Source organism: Eulemur rufifrons, chromosome 29 (assembly GCF_041146395.1).
Source record: "Eulemur rufifrons isolate Redbay chromosome 29, OSU_ERuf_1, whole genome shotgun sequence".
Taxonomy (NCBI): domain Eukaryota; kingdom Metazoa; phylum Chordata; class Mammalia; order Primates; family Lemuridae; genus Eulemur; species Eulemur rufifrons.
In genome coordinates this window covers 19569190-19593645 of record NC_091011.1, presented here as the reverse complement: position 1 = coordinate 19593645, position 24456 = coordinate 19569190, and the positions used below count along the sequence as shown (strand labels likewise).

The following is a 24456-nucleotide window of genomic DNA, read 5'->3' as shown; positions in this document are numbered from 1 at the left end:
TACATTAAACTGTGTTTATTTTGAAAATGGTTGCCAGATATATTAAATGGTTGCCTTGGTTCCCATGTGAAAAAATGGCACTACTGCAGAACATAGATGACAACAGGGTAGTAGCTGTGGTGGTTTTGAAACAGGGCTGCAAATTCACTTATATGCCTCCTATAGATGTATGAGGTCTATGACCCATTTTTGAGTCCGCCTGAGCTTGTTACTGCTTCAACAGAGCACAGCAGAAGCAGTACCATATGACTTTTGAGGCTAGGTCTTAACAGGCCATGCAGGGTATACAGCTTGGAACCCTGAGCTGACATAGGAAAGGCCTGACTACTCTGGGATACCTTGCTATAAAAAAGGCCCAAGTCACACGGAAAAGCCACATGTATGTGTCCCAGTGGATAGTCCTAGCTGAGCTCAGCCTCACAATCACCCCAACCAAGAACCAAAACGTGAGTGAAGCAGCCTCCAGTTAATTCTGGTCTTCTCAGCCATTTGAGTCTTACTAGCAGAGGCCCCTGACATCATGGAGACAAATTAACCCTGCTATATTCTGCCCAACTTTCAGATGTGCAGAATGTACACGCATAATAAAATGGTTGCTGCTTATACCACTAACTTTGGGCTAAGTTTATTATGCTGGATGTATAAGTTTATTATGTTACTATAGATAACTGGACAATATTATAGAAAGAAACTTACCCTCACAGCTTTCAATAGGACTGAGTCCTTCTCCTCTGGTAACTGTCCAACATATCTTGGTTTGAATACCAATCAAGTCCATTATTTTGGTATAAATCCGGTACCAGCTGGCCAAGATTACCTATTTTTTAAAAAAGTAGAGGCATCATAAGAAAAGAAATTATCCTAAACAGTTTTTATTACTATAATATTTTTGAGATGTTTTAATAATTACCAAATTTCCCCTTCCTGTACCATCCACTTGGCTCCCTTTAAATCTAGTAAAATGAAGCTCAGAATCTCCTATCTCTTCACTGGTCAGTCTTCAACTGCTCATCCATGGGTAAGAATAAAACATAACAAAAAAATTACAAGATTTATGATTTTCAAAAGCTATAAAACTCTAAGGGACATAAAAGAAGATTTGAACAAATAGAGTGGTACTGTGTCTACTTAAATAGACCTAATCTTTCAAGATGTGAATTCTCCCTCAAATTAATTCATAAACCGAAAACAATCCTAATCAAAATCCCAAGCGTATCTAAAATTTAACTAGAGAAATAACAAAAAGAAAACAACTAAAGGGAATGTCCTAACAGATATTAAAACTTATCACTCACAGTAATTAAAATGGTATGATACTGGCACAGGAACAGCCAGACAGATCAGTGTAACTGTGTTGGAGGTGGTGGTGAGCCACCCAGGTCCCCCTTCTGGGCTAAGGCTCTCATTCCTCCAGCTGCCCAGAGGGTTGACAACTGACAGCTCTCGGCTAAGTCCTTCTCTGGGAACTGTCCTGGCTGAAGAAAGTAAATTCACTCAAGGGCGTACCCTACCCAAGGGCAACCTATATCTAATAACTAACTGGTCCACTGGGAGGGATATAAAGGCCAAGGGCCCTTGCCTCAAGGCAGGACAACTCTGCAGGGCCAGAGCTCTCCAGAGCTCCCCCGGGACTGACTGAGGTCTTCACTGTAAACTGCATTATACAGTGCTTCCTTCATCCCCCTCCAGCTGTTGATCCCAGGAGCACTCCCACAAACACTTCCTTTATGCAAATCTCCATCTCAAAGTTCACTTTCTATGGCCTCAACCTAAGACAATACTGAGCACAAAGTCCAAAAACAGATGCAAGCATATGTGCACAATGATTTTGCACATTAAAAAAGAAAGCTACTATTAATACAAATCAGTGGAAACAGAATGGACCACTCATCAGTATTAGGTTACACAGAATAGCATTTTGAAAAAAATATAGTTAGATACCTACCCCACACTATGCATCAAAACCAATTCCAGGTAAATTAAAAATGTAAATATAAAAATATAATTAAAATGAGTATAAAGATTGTTTACATGTATGCATAAAAGAAAAAACAAATTTTTAAAATTCATAGATATTTCTGTATAGAAAAAATTACATACACATCATACACAAAGCTAAAAACCAAACGAAAAACTATGTTTTATCTATAAAGCATTATAGTAACACCTGTGTATAAATAAACATAATAAATTTATTATAGACAAAAGGCATGAACAAGCAAATATTTTTAAAGCTGTTAGTGGAGATTTCAATTAGTAGAACCTTTCTGGAAGGCATTTTGTTAGCACGTACTAAAATCATTAAAGTATATATTCTGTTGAACTCAACAGTTCCACATCAACAAATTTATAATTTTGCAAGGAGGGTAAAGGAGAGACCAAATATCACTCCCTTCCCCTCTTACTTCCTGGATAGGCTGACCTTCTCCCATCCCCACCCCAAGAAAGTATACTCAATTATCCTAAAGAGGGAAGAAACATTATTTGGCAAATGACATGTAAAAGTAATGGAGCTCCTTTACTGTAATCCCTACAAGCACACCAAATCTAGTTTTTGCATTTTCTAAACAATCACAATAGAAGTTCCTATAGAATCAGTTAAAGACCCCTCAAAATCAATAGTAATCTTTTTCCCATGTTCCTTCCCAAGATACATATTTTCTTTTAAAAAATGAAATAAAATTTAATATATTGAATTATATCTTAGATTTAGAATCAGCATTTATACAAAAAAAACAGTTACAAAGTGAAAAATCACAATTGGAAAAATTAACTTACCTCAGGGTAAAGATTGAACCTCTTTAATGTATTAATAACAAGGGGATATTCAGTCAGTTTATCATTCATAATCATCCAGACTCCATTAAAAAATGAGGGTGCTTCCACAATAGTCTTAAAGTAGGAATAATACAGTCCCTGAAATAAGGATATGCTCTAGTTATAATAAAAGGTACATAATTATTTTGCCTCTTCTTAGCTTAAAAAAATTGAAAATACAGTTTTTAAAAAACAAGTAATAGCTACAACTAATGTCATAGGTTTCTGATCACTGATAAATTCTAAAGGATGAAAAAACTGTATTATTTTCATATAATCTTGTCTTAATTGAAATTATTGAAAGCAAAATAGCTTCCAAAATAGCTTCAATATTTAAAAATAACATGACTCAGCACACTTCACCTAAGAAAATCCTATAACCCACACTAATATAAGTGTGACAAAAAGCTATCTTATGAACAGGGTGAGTGGTTTATTATGGAACTAAAATTTACCATAAACCAAGAAATCTTCCCAAAAGTATTCCCCCCCCAATTGCTTATCTGAATCCCCAAAATGACACTACCATTCCTTTTTTCCCTCCAGATTTACATGCAAAATTGCAAATGTGATGAGATGGCTACCTGATGATGTATTAATACATATATATTTCATTCAGATACCAACTAATTTTATAGCTCATTCTCCCTCCTATCAAGTCAGCATAAGGTAAGAACGCTGTGGGAGAGGGGATGTGGGGGGTGGCCCTATTTTGAGGAAAAGAGATAATTTTTTAGCTTGACATGCTACTTTGGAAAGATAGCAAGGGTGGAATAATACATTAGGCGAAAAACAAGAAAGTACAAGAAGCCTAGGGGGGAGTATGAGTGGCAGTATAAGGGAAGACAGATAAATACAAGACACAATTCAACCTTCTATGCAATTTTACCTAGAACTGCCCTGGCAGCCAGTACCATTAGCTACCAAACTCTAAACTGAGTTTAAGGCTCATAATTACAAAAGCAATATGCCTACCCAGGTATTTATTAAAAAAGAAAATATGGTCTTGATACTACTGTGTTTTAGTTCTCATATCACTATTTTTTTAAAATACGTTTCCTACTGTATTAAGTTGAATAGTGTCCCTCTAATTTCACGTCCACCAGAACCTGTGAACGTGACCTTATTTGGAAATAGGATCCTTGCAAATATAATCAAGCTAAGATGTGGTCACATTGGATTAAGGCAGACTCTAAATCCAATACAACTGACATCCTTACAGAAGAGGGAAATCTGGACACAAAGACAGACACAAGGAGGGAAAAGCCACGTGACAATGAAGGCAGAGATCAACAAGTCAAGGAATGCAAAGGATTGCCAGCAACCACCAGAAGCTAGGAAGAGATAAGAAAGGATTGTCCCCGATAGCCTCCAGAGACAAGATGGCCCTGTCATCACCTTAATTTCCCATTTGTAACCTCTAGACTTGTGAGGGAATAAATTCCTTGCATTTTAAGCCATCTAATTACTATATTTTGTTATGGCAGCCCTAGGAAACTAACCTATCTTGTTTTGTAGGTTTGATTGGGAATAATGTAAATATTTCATTTAATTATAAATCAAATAAAAATCCCTAAATATCAAAATAAAAATAAAAGAATTAACTATTTATTAAGTTAGGAGATAATTTCAAGTAACTTAATAGTAATTTTACTGTATATCCCTAGTGGAATATATCCTAGGCCAAAACAAACTGCAAGGAAATAAACTGTTTTTAGTAATCATATTTTTTAATAATACCTTTGGTACTTTTATTCATAACAAATGGTAATTTGAAACCAAGATTCTCAGACTAAGAGAAAAGATGTAAGTTTAATATTAAATAAGTAAAAAACATCTAATCCTAAATTTCAATTCTAAAATATGAATATAAATTTATGATTTACTTTCTTTTTAAAAAAAAATTTTGTTTCCTATTTCTGTTCACTAAAAAGGCTTAGATACAATGGCCAACCTAGTAGTAATGAGCAACTCTAGCACCAAAATTGTGATCTCTAAATACCATTTGCTACAGAAAGGAATGGGGGCTCTTTGCTAGACCTGGGAAGAAAATGCCTTATAGTACTTGAAAGTAAGAAAGCTATGAAACACTCAAGAGCAAGCAGGGTGAACTACAAAGGCTTTCACTAGCTAAAGACAGGAAGTTTACAAAATATGTTAAAATCCATCACATGATAATGACATGCCAAAAGAAAGTACTCCATTGGTCACCACTAGAAGATGATAGAGCATGTACTCATTTTTCTGAAAACTGATAAATAAAAAGAAAGTATCAATCATTTTCCTGTCTTTCCTGTATGAAGTATATGCCAGGAAACCAAAAAAGTATTGTGGGAAACTTCTTTAGAGAAGAATTATAATGGACAGTCTTGGGGGCTCATGCCTATAATCTCAGACTATGGGAGTCCAAAGGAGGAGGATCACTTGAGCCCAGGAGTTTGTGGCTGCAGTGAGCTGTGATTGTGCCACTGCACTCCAGCCTGAGTGACGGAGTAAGACTCAGTCTCTTAAAAAAAAAAAAAAAAAAGAGAGAGAGAGAGAATTATAGTTAATAAGTACAAGAAAAAAAATGATAGAATAATCATAGTTTGCCAATGATAATTAAATAACTGACCTAGGCTTATGACTAGGCTATAATGGAGAGATCAGTATCACAACACCTAAAGCCACTGATCAATCTTAGCATCAGAGAAAGTGAAACAACTAGATATGGTATGCCTCTTGGCATGATAGAATAGAAAGTGCACAAGACAACCTAGGAAGTATTCCTGCCAGGAAAAAAGTCAACTCTTCAGCTGTCAAAACTCTAATCCACTAATTTTCAGGAAACTTGGGACAAATAAACATAATAAACAATAAGAATTACTGTGGGTAATTCTACAGGACAAATGACCTGGATTCCTCAACAAATAAATAGCAAGAAAACAAAACAAAAATGGGAAGAGGAATTTATTTAATAAAGATTAAAAGACTTAAGAGATACATCAACTAGATGCAGTGTTATAGACATTGTTTGGATACTATTTCAAACACACCGACTGCTTAAAAAAAAAAGAAACCATAAAAAAAGAGCCAATGAGGTCACTTAAATACAGATTTTTATTTAGTGATATTAAGGAACTGTTGTTAATTATTTTCAAGTGTAAGAAGAGTACCAGGGTTAAGAACAAAAAAAGAGTCTTGCCTTTTGAGATACTTATGAAAGTATTAATAGATGAAATGATACAATGTCTGGGATTTCCTTTAAAAAGAGATGGATGAGTGGAGGTGTAGATACAAGAACACTGTTATGTGCTGTCAGCTGTAGAAGCAGGAGAGTAGGGTGAGGGTTGCTATGTATTCTTTCTACTTGAAACATCTTTTTGAAAATTTCCATGACAAAAAGCTTAATTTTTTTAATTCCTAAAGTACTACAATAAAATATCACATAAAAACTAACCATTTCAGTGCGAAAAGCCATCTCCCTTTCCAATGTTGACAGGTGAGAAAAATGACGATCATTTTCAAAAAGGTGTGTTATATGGCTCCTGGAAGAACAAAACAAAGCAACAGTGTTAAAACTTACATTAAGTATTATTTTTAAAAGTAACTCTAAAAGCAAAAATCAAAGTATCAATTGCAGACAATTTAGTGATAAAACCCAAATACAATAATATTCATATTTGTTTTCTACCCAGTAAACATCTTTTCTACTAAAATTTCTCTCTATTAAAAAAACACATTCAAATTAGATTTTAAAATTAAAATGAACTAGAATGATGGTATTTTAAGTGAAGTACAATAAAAATATAGATTAAACTGTAAATGTCATTGGGTCAACATTTCAGAAATATCTAATGAAATTTATATTTCTCTCTATCCAGAAGATTAAAAAAAATTAATCTTCTTTGTAACATGAATACTATATTAATGTTAAGTGAGGTAGAATATCAAATATAGACTCTTTAATAATGGATCTCTTTTATTAAAACGATTATTCTGACCCTGATTTATAAATTAAACTACTTTTTCAGACTACTGTGCTGCCTGTATTTTTTATATATATATATATGAATATATACATTCATCCTTACCATGATGAAATTATTCCTTTAAATGTATGTAGAAAAGTTTTGGTAAATTGTAAACATCTGCATAAAATACCATAGGAGAAAAAACAATCTTACCAGTGCAACACTGCTGCAAAGGCAGCTGGAAGAAAAAAGAAATTTACATTATTATTTTAGCATAAAGAAATATTTTCACCTTACAGAAAAGCATGTCAAGATAAACATGTCAAATACTGAGATGTGTAAATGTTGGACTCTTAGTGACTGGGCCAAGAATATTGGTTCTTCAAAAAAAGACCCAAGGCTATGCTTAAAATTCTAGTAGACCTGGACCATAAGGGAATTAAGCATATATCTACAATTTTCATTCACTCACTCACTCAACAAAATATATGAGGCTTAATATTTGCCAAACACTATACAGAAACCATTGGATGAAAACTACCACTAATAGAACCAAGAGCAATGGACTCACAGGTAAGGATAACTTAGAATAAAGAAATATGGTGGCTTGGGGGTACAGGATTGGGATGGGGAAAAAGACGGAACTACCATTTTTACATACTACTGTAATGTCTGAAATTTTATTATAAATCTTACTATTGTTTTAAAACAAATTTAAAATGAAATGAGGAGGGAGGAAAAAAAGAAAAGGGAAAGAAAGCTAATAAAATCAATCTCATAAGAATCAACAGCTTGCTCTCTATTCAAGTACCAAGAACATATTAAGATGAATCCAGAAAATATTAATATTATTCGGTCTCCTTATATCACAAGATACATCTGATTGCAGGCTTCTGATTAAATAACTACTAAATAAAGTTTATGGATGTTTTTGAATTATGAAAATACCCTTAGAAATAAAAACCAGGCCAGGTGCTCACACCTGTAATCCCAGCATTTTGGGAAGCCTAAGGTAGGAGGATGGCTTGAGCCCAGGAGTTTGAGACCAGCCTGGGCAACATGAAAGGGAGGGAGGGAGGGAGGAAGGGAGGGAGGGAGGGAGAGAAAAAAAAGAAATGAAAACCAAATAGCTCAGATCTGATTGTCTTATCCTTGAACTAGTATTTATATTTTTTTGATTTAAAAATACATTTTTCCTTGGAGGCATGGTTACAAAAGACAGAGTTACTCTTTCTAGATCACTGAAGTTACAAATATTTAACCTGGTTTGTCATTTACATTTTTATAAGGTATTTTCAGCTTTTGAAATTTTAATTTTTTCCTTACTGACAAATCTATTATTTGCTTTTGATTTCTATCTTTAAAAATTTCACCCCAACATAATAAAATTTGACCTTTATTTTCTCAATGATTCAACTGTCATTTTCTGAATAAATCATTCTTCTCTCATTGAATGTAAATGCCACCTTTATCATACCGAAGACTTGTCACATTCACACTTTGATAATCTCTTTGAGATCATAATTGGATTTGCATTTATAAAGTAATTTGGGAAGTATCTACATGTTACAATATAGAGTCTTCATATCCATAAACATGATATATACCTTCAATAATTCAAACTGCTTTTCAACTGCCCTTGAGAAAAATCCTATAGTTATTGTTAATATATATTTCTTAAGATTCTTCTGGGAGTTTAACATTTTTTTCTATAAATATTAAGGAAGTCTTGTTTTACTGTACATTACTAGATATTGTTAGCATATTTTTGAAGAGTATGTATTTTGTAATGTATTTTTGGCTCAATCATTTGCTAAACTATAAATTTATACAGTTTTTTAGCTTATCTTTAATTTTCCATTTTAAACAATATTATTTACAAATGATGATTTTGCTCCTGTTTTACAATTTTACTGTTAGTTTCTTTTTCACTTATGATAACTTATAGAATACTACTAAATAATTCTGATAAAAGAAGGCATCCTTGGCTTCTGCTGACTTTAACAGCAATACATTTCACATTATGCCATTAAGTTGGCCTTTGACCATCACAATTTTGCAGTGATAACTAAGATTTGTCAAAATCATCATCCCTCTATGTCCTTAAAATACCACAATTTCTCAGAAAGATGGGAGATACAAGATACCTTTGGTACCTTCCTAATTTAATTCCTTTAAATTGGCTCCCTTCAGCACTACAGTAGACAGCAGACAATCCTTGGAGCTCCTGGCAAGTGAATGGCACTCTTTCCTAGTCTCCAGGGCCCATGCATAATCTGTCCAATGATTTGAATGCCTTTGTTCATTTCAATTTAGTGATAGTAATGATGACAATAATAAAGCAGCTAACATTTGAATGCTTATTACATACGCAGCACTTTACAAGTGCTTTACTTGGACTAGCTCCATAAATCCTCACAACTATCATATGTGGTAGGTCCAAATATTTCCCCAGTATACAGACTAGAAATTGAGGCACAGAGTAGTTGAGTAACTTGTACAAGAACACACAGCAGGTAAACCAAGAAAGCGAAGCTAGACTCAGGAATTCTGTCCTGCACTGCATGGCCTCTGTAGAAGAGGATTGGAAGAGATGAGACTAAGGCCTCCTTTACCCTAAAGTATTCCTATCTTCCTCCCTCTTTTTTAAAGATAAAAGGGAAAAAAGTGTTACATTTCATCTGTTGATACAGGCAGCATGTTTTATAAAAGTTATTAATTTTTGTATAAAACTTTAGAGATATACTTTATTTAAAAATTAATATATATTCACATATGTCATTTGAAAATGAAAGTCACCATAAAGCAAGTACTGCTTTGTGAGCATATAATTTAAGAATAGAGACATAAAATAACAAAAACTTCTGAAGACACCCCTAAAGAGCTTTTCTTGCCTTCTCGCCTACAGAAAACAATATACCAAATGATTTTCTCTAAGTTTATTCCAGTGATTATCAACTCTGTCTATGTCTTTCTGGGAGTGTAACAAAGTTGGTAAGCCAATTTTTTCCACTTTAACACACATGCCATTTTTTGGGATTCTAAGGAACTGAGGTAAATATAGCATTTAAAAGACCCAGAACATAAAAAAACTATAAATTTAAAAAACAAATCCAAACCTATTCTATAAGAAAACAGTGTTCAAGGAAAAGTTTTGCTTTGTAATCCAATTCAAAGCATCGCAATCTTTATGGCTGAGAATTTTGAAAGGCTCTTATAATTTTGCTAGAAGCACAGATATTGCCTATACTCTAAAACTATATTAGAGACTCTGGGATATTGCATTAACTCTTTCTGATTAAAGAAACTTTAAACCAGGTTATATGTCCCATTGTATCAATTTTCAGTCTTATGGGAACTGAAAGGACTCTTTACTGAAAATTATTCTTCTCCTGTTATTAGAATCTTGTTTAAACAAAATAGATCGTAACTCCCTAAGGACAGAAACAATGTTTTATCAAACTTTAAAACAGTACTTATTAGCAGGAAGCTGAGCAGGCTCAAGTGTTTGCTGAATTTGGTGGCAGGAATGAAATAATCCAAAATCATGTCCACATAATAAACCTAAATTATGGGTGTGTAATGATCTTTTTCACACGTGAAGTCCCCATTTACTTCATGTAAATTAGCCACCTCATCTACACATGGCCAGCTGCTTAAGCCTCCAGATGTCTTGGCCCAGGGGACAGTTCCCTCCCTGGGTCCTGCTCTCTGGCACACAGGCACTCCCTGTGGTGGAGCCAGGTTGCCGCCAGGGATCCAACCCCAGGCCTCCGTTCCCCTCTCTCAGTTGTCCTGATTCCCCCTTGTTCCAGCCACAGCTCCCAGGGTCAGTGGCGGCCATTGTTCTTTCCAAGAAATTCCTTTTCCTTGACAACAGGAGAGGGGACATCTCCTTTTCCCCGCCCCCATATCTGGCTGCAGCAAGGAAGGCTGGAGGACAGGACAAAGAAACCAGATGGAGGGTACTTCCCTAACTGCTCTGCTGAGTCCTCAAAGCCCCCAAATCTCATTCCCTCTCTGACCAGCACCTCGGCCCAGCCCACACTTACCTACCCCCCTCTCCCAATCACCCCACCCCAGCAGCTTTACTCAGATGTCCTGGGCCCTTCCTAGACCCCTCCTAGGGATCCTTGGGAAGTAAGAGCCCTGGAATCTGCACTTTTAAAATTCCCCAGTTGAGTCTAGTGCATCTAAAGTTTGAAACCCACCGTCCTTGCTCTCTGTATCCACCTCAAAGAATGAGAGCCCCAGGAAGCCAGGGTGGGCTTCTGCATTTGCCCCTCTGTAGTCACCTGCAGGCCGCTCTTCCACAACTGCAGGATGTTTTCCTGACTACAGAAAAATTTTCCCATCCATGTTATACTTTTCCCTTCTATGTATACTTTATAACTATAATAGTATTTGACTTCAAATTCACAAAGTATTTTCACAAACTCTTCATTTTCCCAAAAACCTTGTATTTATTCCCATTTTACAAATGAAAAACAAGGCCTCAAAAAGGTTATTTCCCTGAAAAGCACACAGCTGATAAATGGCAAGAATGAGCTGAACCCAGGTGTTCTGATTCCAAACCTGGATCTCCTTCCACTGTGACTGACCTTTCCCATTTGTGAGTATTTGATGACCTTATCTTGTAACAAAACTTATATGAAGAATTACAGTCTAGGTCCAAAATGATACGCAAAACATAAAAATACAACCTATTCCTACATTGAGGTTAATCTATACTTAAAGCATTCTAAAGACATTGGCCTGAAGTGACAAAATGACGTAAAAAGAGGTTACAAACACCCCTTAGAAGAAACTACTGCTCCTCGTATGACCTAGAATTCACAGTGGTCTAAGTGATGATGGTTTTAAGGATGACTTTAGTTAATCTGAATCTCCTCCATATATTTGGCATTGAGCCCAACAGTCCTTTCCAACAGTTAAGAAAAAATTAGAAAACTCTTAATTATAATGATGATGTCTACCATTTGTTTATCAGATGCAGTTTATAGAGCCCTTTCACATAGAAAGCAAAAATGGTCCAGAAGTCCCTTTGAAGCAGATAATGGCTCTTACTTTCCCATAAGGCTCAAGGTCACAGGATTGGGAAGCAGCAAGGCCTGGAGGAAGATCTGGGTTTCTTTTGCTCTCATTTTCGGTTTCTGAAAATGTTAAGCACATTCAACCAAAAGGATGCATTGGCACACAGGAGGAAATGCCTTAGAAAGCACAAAACCATCAAGGACAGAACAATTTAAGTTAAAGTGAACACAGGACATGAAAACAGGAGACCATGCAAAATATATATTAAATATCATCACCCCCAAACAGGATATAACTAGGCTTCTGAACAGAGAAATATACAAAGTAAACTTTCACATATTTTAAATATTTATATATGTATAGACATAAAAGTAGGTAATACTTGATATAACAATTACTCAACGTATGTGTTTAAAAGGCAATAAATCCTAACTTCTTTCAAAAATCTTATTCTCAATGTGAACACAAACATTTCTAAATCAAGCAATAACTTACATTAATACTTTTCAGCTTATTGAAAAAATGCATTTCAGTGTTTTAAGAACAAGTTGCTAGATAAGATATACAACCAAAATAATGTGCCAGCTCGTTAAATGTTTCTGAGCACGCATAGGGAAGATACAAAATTTCAGTAAACCCAATGGGAAAAGTCAAGAGGCTGCATCTCTTCAACAGGAGAAAGAGGACTGCATAAACACTATATACGTTCAGGCCCATCATATTCAGCAAGAGATTTTATAAGTTTATTAATGGATAAACCATCCAATCTTAAGATACAGATTTCCCCTAACTTACAAATTGCCCTTGGATATCACAATGTCTTGTTTATCCTTTAATTTAAATGATTAAGAAAACTGTTGCACCATTTTTACTATTTTATTGTTTTTATACCATTGCCCAACAACCGACACAATAAAAAAAAAATCTAGAATAGTTTTCAAAAAATAATTATGCAAAGACAAAATGGAGACTGACAGGTTGACTATAAAGATATAAAAGAACGATTCCCAAATAAGTAAAGCCAATAAAGTAGTGTGCTTGCTAAAAGAGCTATCGGGTCTTGGGACATACAAAGTCATCTTCCCATTAATGTATCTTTGACAGTTATCTTAGACTTTAGATATGAAACCTACAATTTGACAGATGTAATTAACAAAGCCAAGAGACTTTAACTTCAATTTCGAACTTCACCCACTGAACACAATAATGATGTTGGGCCATTCACCTGGCCCTACGTTAGGTTTCCTCACTGGGAAAATTCTAGGAGATAACCTTTAAAGTTCTAGATTTTTATGAAATTCCTATGGAGATCAGAGATGAGAAAAGAATGAGAAATAAAGTCTTATTTAAAAAAAATTTTCAACACAGTAGAAAACAAGAGCACTATGCTAGTCACCTAAGTACTTTTTGATTAGTATTAAAACTTTATGATTAGTATTAAAACTTGCAGGCCGCGCACGGTGGCTCATGCCTGTAATCCTAGCACTCTGAGAGGCTGAGGCGGGCAGATCGTTTGAACTCAGGAGTTCGAGACCAGCCTGAGCAAGAGTGAGACCCCGTCTCTACTAAAAATAGAAAGAAATTATATGGACAACTAAAAACATATATAAAAAAAATTAGCCGGGCATGGTGGCGCATGCCTGTAGTCCCAGCTACTCGGGAGGCTGAGGCAGAAGGATCGCTTGAGCCCAGGAGTTTGAGGTTGCCATGAGCTAGGCTGATGCTACAGCACTCTAGCCCGGGCAACAGAGTGAGACTCTGTCTCAACAAAAATAAATAAATAAAAAAAAAAGTTGCAGAAAAAGATTCTGCCATTTGACACTTGTGGCACTGAAAGACTGTATTACAGAAAGCAATGATTACTGCTAGGAAAATGCAGTGCAGGGCAGCAGCACTTTAAGCAAATTTGAGTTAGTACAAAAATATGAATAAAGCCGAACTCTTCTCAATTACAACAATCTTCACAAATTAAAAATTTCTCTAGATAGCAAGTTTTAAAAAGTAATTGGTCAAGTTGATTTATCAACTGTGTTTATGATATAGTTGGTGCTACTGTAAACTAGTAGATAAAATCACACCCATCCCGGTCAGTACAGTGAACCACACCAGAATTTCTATAACCGATTTTGGTGACAGCTATGCTATTATGTTACCATTCACTGCTACAATAAGTTAAAATTACAAAATGCCATCCAAGCATTCATTATGTGATGGTCATAGTGCTAAAAAACACACTTGACAATTGGTGACTTGGGAAGGAAGTCAAACATGGAGAAAGATGCCAGACAAACATGAAGATATATGAGCTGTTCATTTAAGTGCCCTCGGGAAAAAAAATAATAGCGATAATAATGCTGAGAAAATAAAAAGCAGTATTAAAGCACAAAAATATGCTATAATATGTGTTGGTTCATGTACTCTATTTTCAAAATAGATTCTTTTACTTTTTAAAATTTATTTCTATCCAATGATTCTTGATTCAATTATGGAAGGTCATCCACGGAGAACTACTCTTCCCTATGAAATGATACTGCCCTTTATGAGACTAAACAACAGCATACAGGTCTGGACCCAGAAATAGATGTAATTTTACTAGCGTAATTGCCGGTAACCAGAATGAAATGGTTTGAAGAGTAACTAAACAAAACTAGCACACTCTTCCCTTGGATGAGTGATATTCCAATGGTTTGGGTAAAGTACAAGCAGAATGCAAAAGATGATCTAGCAGACAAGAATTTAGGATTAACATGTAAATAATAAAGCCTAAAGCTACCTCACTTGGAACTAGTATACAGGCTTGTAGTCTCTACGATAACATGAGTATAGTCGGTCGTCTGTATCTTTGGGTTCCACATCTGTGGACTCAACCAATCTCAAATAGAAAATATTTGGGGAAAAAAATGCATCTGTACTGAACACATACAAACTTTTCTTCTTGTTACTAATCCATAAACAATACAGTATAACAACTCTTTACATACCATTTACATTGTATTGGGTACTCTAAGTAATCTAGAGATGATTTAAAGTATTAAGAGGATATGCACAGGTTACAAGCAACTACTCACCATTTCATATCAGGGACTTGAGCATTCCTGGATTTTGGTATCTGAGGGAGGTCCTTGAACCAATTCCCTACAGATACTGAGGGACAACTGCATCTCATTATCATAACTTTAAGAGACATTAATATGCCTAATACACTCATTAAGGGACATTAATGCAGCCTAATAGGATAAGTGTTTAAAATATATGGAAGCCATTGTCAAATTTTAGCAACATCCACATACAAATAGGTATATAATTAAAAATTTATCTCCTTTCAGTATTGATGTCATATTACTAGCCAAAAATCAATCACAAATTGGTAATATATCCTTATTTTCACACAAACTAAACTCATCACATTTGTTATTTGAGTACTTATGAGGATCATATATTCAGAAATCTTTTGTTTCTTTTCACAATAAAACAGGTTTAGGTGATTATAAACATTCTTTAGAGTTAACCAGAAACCTATTTTAGGAATAAAAAATGGTCTTAAACATTAAAGAAAGTCTTTAAAATCCCAAATTCTCATCTTGCTCACTGGCTTTCCCTCTATCAAAAGGATTTGTTCTGTAAAATTTGGATTCAATCAAAAAGCCACACTCAAGGATCCAGAAGGCCACATGTGGCCCTAAAGCCACAGGTTCCCCACTCAACAAAGGCTGGCACAGAGTAACCCCCTTATCAGTACAAGATGCTGTCATTCCCAGGAATATAGGAATATGAATGCAATTCCCATGAATTTGAAGACTATCTGTTCGCTGACAACTCCCTACTTTATGTCTCTACTCAGACCTTTTCTCTCACATCCCACCATCAACTTGACATTTCTACTTGGACATCTCACAAATGTCTCAAAGGTGACATGTCTAAGGTAGAATTCTTGATCTTTTCCTTCAAGCCTGTTCCCTCATCCACACCTCTCACTCCCCATCTCACTGAATGCCACCATTATTTACCCAATCACAGCAGCCAAAAACCTAGAAATTATTCATAACTCTTCCCTGTTAACTCCAAGCCCAATTCATCAGTAAGTCTTATCATTTCTATCTCCAAACTATATCTCAGATACACCCCCTTCATCCAGGCCAACAATTCTCTTCTTGGTACCTGTGAGAGTCTCCTCACTGGTCTCTCTGCTTCTGTCCTTGCATTGCCACAACCCATTTTCCCGAGAGCAGATTTCTCAAAGTAAAAATTTAACCACGTCACTCTCCTGTTCAACACTCCTCAATGGCTTCACATTGCAGTAGGAATAAAATCCAAGCTCCCTATCAAGATCTGGTCTGTGTCCATCTCATTTTGATATACCACCACCCTCTCTTCTTTCAACATGCTAAGCTCCATTCTACCTTAGCACATGCTATCCATTGGTATACTCTCTCTTCCTCTGTGCAGCTAAAATCTTTTCTCAGCTTTAAGGCTATCTCTCCAGACCCCGCTTCCTGACCCTATTTAAAGTGGGTATCTCCTATTTGTTTTTTTCTATCTCAGCAGCTTCTTTCCTCCAATGCACTTACTACGATGTGCTATTATTTTCATTTATCTGCTTCCCCCAAAGAATGTAAGTTCCCATGGAGGTAGGGGGTACGGAGTCTCATTCTCCATTTTATCCTTAGTAACTAGCACCTGTCACAGCAGGGATTCAATAATTGGTGAATAACATGAATGAGCCTATTGGCCAGTTTTTCATATATTTTCTCATTTACTCTTCTGCATAACCAAAACCTTTATTATGCCCATTTTAAAGATGAGCCGACTCAGAGTGAGAAATACCAAGGGAGTGTAGAAACAGCTGATAAGTGCCGAAACAGAATTCACTTGCAGGTCGGTACGGAAATGCCTGTGCTGCTTCCACCAGGCCACAGGGCTCCACCCATCCCAGTTCCCAATACCTGGGCTCAACTCTCTGCCTCACCCAGTTTCCTATCCCTTCTGCCCTAAGAAGTCACAGTGCTTCCTACTATATGGGCTCCAAGGCTCTCACAAGTTGTGGATAATAAGAGCAGTGGTCCTACATGTTGCAATTTTGCCTCCCAGGGTACACTGACCAATATCTGGAGACATTTTGGTTGCTACTACTGGGGAGGTACTACTGGTATGTAGTAGGTAGAGGTCAGGGATGCTGCTAAACATCCTGCACTGCACAGGATAGCCCCCACCACAAAAAATTGTCTGAGCCAAAATATAACAATGCTGAGGTTGTGAAGACCTGCCAAAAAAGAACCAGGTTAGAGCGGGAGTGCAGAGGCCACTGACCACGGGAACCAGGCAGGTGATATGAATGAGTCAAACAGGACTAATATCATTTTATCATCTATCTTTTCCACACTCAGGTTACCTTATTTTATTTGGAAATGGCATCTTATGTTATAATCTTTCACCACCGACATGCTTTGTTGCATGTTTAACATGTATATTTTTCATTTCCACAAAGGAAAGCACCCTTTCCATTTTCTCTTGAAACATACAGCCTCCTCCAGCTATCCTTTTGTCTTCCATCTTTTAATAAGGGACATGGATACAAAAAATGTCACTCTTCTCTTAACTCAAAATAACTGCCATATCAGATGATAAATACGACAGCTCTAGCTTGGGGGAAACAACAGAGACTAGGGGAAACTGTGGCAAACTCGACTGTCCATGTCCCCATTTAAAAGGGGGCTGGGATTTACACAGTTCCAGCAAATTGCTGCCATATAGGAACATCAGTTCGGTGATGCTAGACAGTCTGTTTCTAAAGAGAGGCAGGACATTAAACTGTAAAAACTGATGCTTCCTTCCACCGCCACCACTACTGCCACCACCATCCCCATCCCACATTCAGATTTAATTGGTCTGATGTGTGGCTTAGATGTCAGGATGTTTTAAAGTTTTCAAGTGACTCTTGTATACAACTAAGATTGTGAAGCACTGGTTTAGTCCAGGTCTCTAATTTTACATGTGCACAAACTGAGGCTCAGAGAGCTAAATGCTTTGCTCAGGCACCTTCCTAGTTTGAACCAAGTATAGCATCAGAAAATAGTTCTTGTAAGGCAGTGTTTTCATAACACTGGATTAAGGCATTATGGGTCAGAACACTGGATCATGAAATCAACTTAATTGTTTATAAAGAACAATTGTTTTTAAAGGATAGAACAGAAAACCAGAGCATACCACACATTATAGGGGTAAATATTGTTACATGAACCTTTTGTTTCTATATATATGCATATGTACTGGTTAGTCTCCATTTACCACTCCAAATCCATTCTCTTCCCTTCTCCACCTTGTTCTCAGCCCCAGGAGACTGACCCTACAGAGCGCTCCAGCTGCTCCCCTTGCCTAAGGGTTTCCAGTAGGTTCTGCCAGTGAGAAGCACTAAAGGGAGCCCAGAGGGTGGGAGGAGAGTGCTTCTTTCGGGTCACTCTTCCTGGGTGACCTTGCTCCCACAGCATAGCTCTGGCTATCTTTACCTCCTGATAAAGCTCTCCTTCAGGCCCAGAGGTGGTAGCACCTTCCCATTGTTGACAGGCCTTGGGTGATGATTTAATATCCTTTGTGGGTTCCTTAAACCTACTCATGCTTCTGAAAACAGTCTACTCATTAAATCTGTTTCCTGGCAGAATGCAGATATACATAAATAGATCAACAGACACACAGACACATGTATATAAGTACTGAATTGTATTTTCAGTATTGTGAGCAGGGTTTAATGCAAAATGTATTGTTTATAATGCGGGCTGTGACCAAAAAGTTCGAGAAACATTGTCAAGGTTCTTACTACACTGCTGCCTCCTCTGGCTGATATAGGGAGCTACTGTGTTGAGACTTCTAAAAATAAGCATTTCAAGAACCCCTCTTTGCAAATGTTAACATTAAATTAAGTAAATAATGTCCAAAACGAAGAAAACATATATATTAAAGGAGACGTTTTTTAAAAATGCTTAACACTGCCCAAAAAAGGAAAGGGCCACCTTGGTAGGCGGTAACTTCCTTAGCACTTAGCACATGAAGAGAGCCTTGGTTAGTTTCTAACTCTTAAAAATGAGCATTCCCATGATATCATGCAGCTTCAAGTTAAAAAATTTCTTCCTACATAGAAATGAATCCATTTTTGTCTAGCTTAATATTTAATTGTTGTTGTACTTGATTTTTTTGATCAGTTACAAATTAACTCTTGATGAACAAAAGAATATGCAATTTATCTCAATGCAAAAACCAAAGAGCTATTTTAAAGTCCCACACTAAAGCACTGTACTGTCAGTTCAACACTCATTCTGTGAAGGAGAAGAGGAAGAAATGAGGCAGCTTTCAAAAATATTTAAACTCTGTTCCTATCTGCAGGATGTGAGTGGCTTTTTGTTACTTCGGCAGGGCATGACCATGGAGAAGAAATAGGTCTGATATTGGTCTATGAGGGTAGAGACAGAGAACGAACCAGACACTCCAGGTCCAATCATTCAGCAGAACCATCTCTCAAGGTGTGGCCTCATGTAGATGGTTAACAAGGACAGAAAGTCTCGACTTTGGTCTGTTCATCCAAACTCCATACATCTGATACCTACTGTTCAAGGTACATCCACGAATATGGTGTGCCACATTCACTGAACCTCATTCAGTGCCCAAAAGGGCAAGTCAAGCAAAGTACTATACTGTTACACTAATACAAAACTGTATTTAGGTATGAGCTAAATCCAAATATAAGTCATCCAATATAAAAAGATTCAAAGGAAATGCAATTATAAAAAAAGAAAATATGCAGAAACATGGCAAGAGATAGTATATTACTCCAAGATTTGTTATTGTAGCCTACCTGAAGCAATGCCATTCTATATTTTATTACAAAGTGGTGAATGCTTATATTTGCCATTTAATAAAAATGCAACTTCATTCTGTCACCAGATCTCAAATCAGGATCATGCATTTGCTTTTATTATAGCAACTACAATTTGTCAAGTGCTTTAAACACAAACTACCTTCCCATGTATCACCCAACCCTTTCAATTATGCTCCCGAGGATGTCCCTGTCGAGTAAATTTGGCATGTAATAATCCCACCCAGCAGAGAAGAAAAGACTCACAAAGGAAGTAACTTGAAACAAACCAAACTGAACCACGGTGTACTGGATCACGAAGGCTCTGCCTCATCCACTGTATCATGCTGCCTCCCCAAGGTGAACTTATCTAACCTGCACACTAGCCAGGTTTTGGAGCTCGCTACTAAAAAAAATAATAAAATAAAAAAATAAAAGAGAGAGAGAGAGAGAATGTGCTGAAAAACTGAATTTTTCTAGGCTTGAATCTACTATAGAAAAAAAGTACCCTAATAACAATCTCCCTGAGCTCACTGGAGCACACACACAGAAATGACTCCGGCTTTTTATTACTGAGACTGAGTACCTTCTAGCAGTGGCTATTACCCCAGGGGAAGCCAATTTGCTGCGTTCTATTCCTCTGCCTATATTGAACCCAAACTCTTAGCTAAGGGAAATTATGGTCACTAAAGGAATTTGAAAATACAGTAAGCGATAACTCATCATTATTTAAATAATTCAGTAGCCAAAGTCCATTATATAGGAAAGGCAGTGTTACAGCATTTCACTAGCTGACTTAGAAAAAATAGGCCTACTACTACCCAAACCGCTAAAACTTGCCTTATCAGAACGTCCATCAAGAAACAAAGAAAACCTGAAATGGGTGCAAACATGTCAATGCTTCAACTTTTTTTCAGCACATCGTTAACATATTATCCATTTGGTGCATGGCAGAGTGAAGGGAGGAGAGCCCTCCTCATCAATCGTTCCCAGGTCAGCAGGGAGGATTAAGGCTCGGCGACCAAAACAAAACACAACCTAGAAAGTGACGTGTCGAGGGGAATTACAAATAAAGTGCCACTGGCGTGTTTGCGGCCAAGAAGAAAAAAGCACGCTGAAATTTAATTATAAGTTTAAGCAACTTTCTAGCACATGGAACATGCGTTTGCTTTGAGCTCCACGGAATCGTTTCCAAGCCAAAGCAAACCATCGTCGCGGTGAGGGGCCAAGATAACGGGAAGGCGGACGGTCGCACCAATCAGCAGCGCCCAAGTCTCGTTAGCTCAGACCTGCCTGTTCGCGTCCAGGCCGGGCAGCTGTTGATCTCAGGGCCATTTTTTAAAAGCCCAGAAAGAGAGCGGGTGGGAAGCGTGCGAGGGCTGAGCCTGGGGAGGGGTAGGGGAGCAGGAGGTAAGATCGTCCCAGGAAAAAAGTCAGAGAGGGCTGCAAACTGGCGGGGACCGGCCGGCGGGGCTCGGCGCGGCGGAAGCGGGAGAAGAGGGGAAGGAAGCCAGGGGAGGGGAGGGGGCCTGCGCCTCAAAGTTCCGCGTCCCGGCGGCGCCCGCGCGCTCGGGGCTGCTCACCTAACAGGAGCGTGGTCCAGGTCCGGCCGCGCCCCGCGCGCCGCAGGCCCAGCGCCCCGCGCAGCCCGGCCGCCAGGCGCCCCCCGAGGCCGCCCCGGGCGAGCGGCGCGGCGGGCTCGGCGCGGGGCCCCTTCTTGCCCGCGGCGCCCTTGCGCCCTGGGGACGGGGGCGCGCGCTCGGGCCCCGGCTCCCCGGCGCCGATGTCCGGCGCTCCCCTCAGCGGCGACTGCGAGGCGCGGGGCGGCTGGGGCGCCTTGGGAGCCGCCTCCCGGTGCTTGTTCCGCGCCTGCAGGACCATCTTAGCATAGTCGCGCCCGCTCGCTGCGCGCGCCCGGACGGCGGCCGAAGAACAGCGGGCTGGCGGGGCGGCCGGGCGCCGCTCACTCTCCTGCGGGCGGGCGGAGGGCGGGCCTGTCCCTCCCCGCGGGCCGGGAGGCGGGGAGAGCAGGAAGGCCGGGCGGCGGCTGCCTGCCTGGCTGTACGGCCGGGAGGCGGCGCCGGACTCGCGCGCCCGCCGCCGTTGCCGCCGCTCCGGTTGTCACGGCGACCGCAGAACGCCGGGGGGCGGGGGCGGGGACACCCTGCGAGCGGCCGCGGCCCCGCCCCCGCCGCCCCTCCGCGCCGGACGCGCGCTCTGGGATGGCCAACGCGCACGCGCGCACTTCCGGCGCGGGCGGGGCCCGACCCCGCGGCCGCCCCGCGACCCAAACCTTACTCGGGGCCCGCGCTGGGTTCCGCCGGGGCGAGGCCGCAGGCAGCGTTCCGGAAGCGGCCGCCCCTCCCTTCTGGGAGTGGCGGGGCCGGAGGAAGAGCCCTCTGGAGGTGGAGGGCGCGGGTGGAAGTTTCAGAGTCGATTAAGGCTGCGCGTGGAGCCCGCGCGGCCCAGGGGGCGGGAGCGGGGCGGCCGGAGCCGGGAAGACGCCCCGGGACGGCCGCGGAGGGGCGCTGTGCGCGCGCCCTGGGCGCCTCCGCCGCGGTGTCTGGGTTTACTGCACAGTGTGTGGCCGCGCTGCTTAGAACGCTGCCGGCGCGGTCCCTGGTTCTTGGATGCGAAGAACCGGCAAGACCCAATTTAAAATAACAAAGTATCTCGTGGGGCTCTGATAAGGGTCGAGACACTAGTGTAAACTGACAACCGGGATGGGGGCCGAAACTGAAGGTGATAAATGGAACGGCCGGAGCCGGAAAGATTATCAACAAGTATGTTCAGTTTGTTGCACCTGCTGTAACCTTGTTGCTTAATAGAAAGCAAGAAAACTTTGTGTGGTAATAAGACCGGAGACTTTCGTTGCAAACGTATTTTCTTTCACATAGCAGCAGAATGCGTGAGTAAATGAAACCCAGGAATATTCAAAACAAAACGGGATAGATCCCAGTTATCCCTTCTCCTCTCCTCCTCCACATTCTTTGCACAAAGCCCTGCTGCCACATGGATTACAACCAAGAGGTTCTTTTCCTGGCTGTGCCCGGTGGGCTTCGTCCAAAAAGTTGTCTTTAAGTCCCAGTTGTGTAAATCAAGGCACATCATTCTGCTTATTTACGTCGGAATTTCAGGGACTTCACGTCGCTGTGGGTTCTTACTCTTTACGTTTCTTTGCCCAATGATTGCTTTATTAATACCACCATTCACTGTTACGCTTTTTTAAGAGACAGTGGATGCTTTTTAAAGGGAAGAGTGCCATGCTAATTAATAATCCCTCATACTCTATGTTTTGTGAATTTAGATTTTCAGATTTTTATTGGAGCTGGGGACGACTATTTTTGTACACTGGTTTTCAGAAAATGGTTGCCAGTGGGATACAGAAGGCTTGGAGTCTGAAACAATGTGTCAGATGAATCCAGTGTTACTTCTGGGATTAATGTTAAATTTATCAAGTTAAAAGAAACCTATTTCAATTTCTGTTGAAGATAATAACAAAGAATTTGTTGATGAATTTTTTTTAAATGATTAGAAAGACTCATGGAAAAAGAGGTCCAACGTTTGAACTATTGGATTGCTTGTGTGTCTGCCCCTGTATGTGAGAGGCCCTGGATTCAGGAACCGCCTCTCTTCATCTGATACCATTTTAGCAAACACTTGTTAAATGAATAAATGAGTGGATGAATGCAGGAGATAACATAATCAAATTATTCACAACACTGTCTCCTGTAGTGCACTTGAAAGTCATTTAATTCTAGTCTTCTTCTTGGTCTTGAATTTCTGAAGGACAAGGAATCTTTGCTATTCATCAATTGTCCCTTGGAGCTGCGGTCTCCAACCCACTGCCATGGCCAGTTTGGGTCAGTGGTCTATTAGGAAATGGGTGTCACATCAGAGCTTCACACCACCACCACCAGTCCGTGGAAAAATTGTCATCCATGAACAGGTCCCTGATGCCAAAAAGGTTGGGGACCACTGCTAGAGCCTGGCTATGAAAGTTTGTTAAACTGAATTGAAAGGGGAACACATATGTGTAAGACACACCCACTGGGTTTTTATAAGTTCCACAAGTGCTCATCAGTGCTTACCCCTCCTGGCTTGGCAACCATATAGAGAATCCCAGAGAGGGGCACTGTGGAATATTTGTTTTTAAGATATGTGATCAATTTGGGTCCAGGTTCCAGTCACTGCATTCACCCATACCAACCCTTACATACAATGTATGTAAAGTATCTAACAATTACATCTATCAAAATAATTGCTGAAAGAATATTTAAGATAATTTTGTGGATCAAAGTAATTGCTCAATAACTATTCAAAATAGTGGGTGATGTATAAGGAGGATGACAAGCTCTTTGGTCCTCCCAGAGCCTGAGACTGACCACCCATAATGGGGTGGAATAAGGGGAGAATGTAGCCTAATGGAGGGCTGGAGAGCAAGGGCAGCCATGTGATCTCTGGACTGGTCCTGCGCTCTCTACGCTTCCAGCTTCTCAGCTATCTGAGCAGTTGATGCCCCCTGAATGGTTCCCGGCTTTCCTCATGTGCTTTACAAATGATACCCATTTTGTGGATCCTTAAACCTGGATAAAACAGCAGGCAATTTCTCATACCTCTTTCTGCGAAAGAAGGACATTTTACACAGGGAGAGTGAAGAAGTAGAAACTAGAACAGTCATGGGAAATTATATGCCAGATTTCATTTTATCCCTAGCACTATGAGATCCACAAAAGCAGGGAATGTATTTAATTTATATCTGTATCCTCAGGCCAGTGCCTGCCACATAGTGGTGAATGCTAAACAAAC

At 39.3% G+C, this 24456-nt stretch overlaps 1 protein-coding gene across 1 annotated transcript in view; it reads right to left on the bottom strand.

The window, feature by feature from the left end:
- The window catches only part of DPY19L1 (dpy-19 like C-mannosyltransferase 1), a 106596-nt gene extending 84977 nt beyond the window's left edge, over positions 1 to 21619 (bottom strand). Inside the window, exons 1-5 of the mRNA XM_069462573.1 lie at positions 21231 to 21619; positions 6984 to 7008; positions 6257 to 6344; positions 2779 to 2916; positions 697 to 817 (exon numbers count right to left, since the gene is read on the bottom strand). Coding sequence (XP_069318674.1) covers positions 697 to 817; positions 2779 to 2916; positions 6257 to 6344; positions 6984 to 7008; positions 21231 to 21528 — 670 coding nt within the window. The 5' untranslated portion in view covers positions 21529 to 21619. The remainder of the gene's footprint in view (positions 1 to 696; positions 818 to 2778; positions 2917 to 6256; positions 6345 to 6983; positions 7009 to 21230) is intronic.
- Positions 21620 to 24456: the final 2837 nt, after the last annotated feature.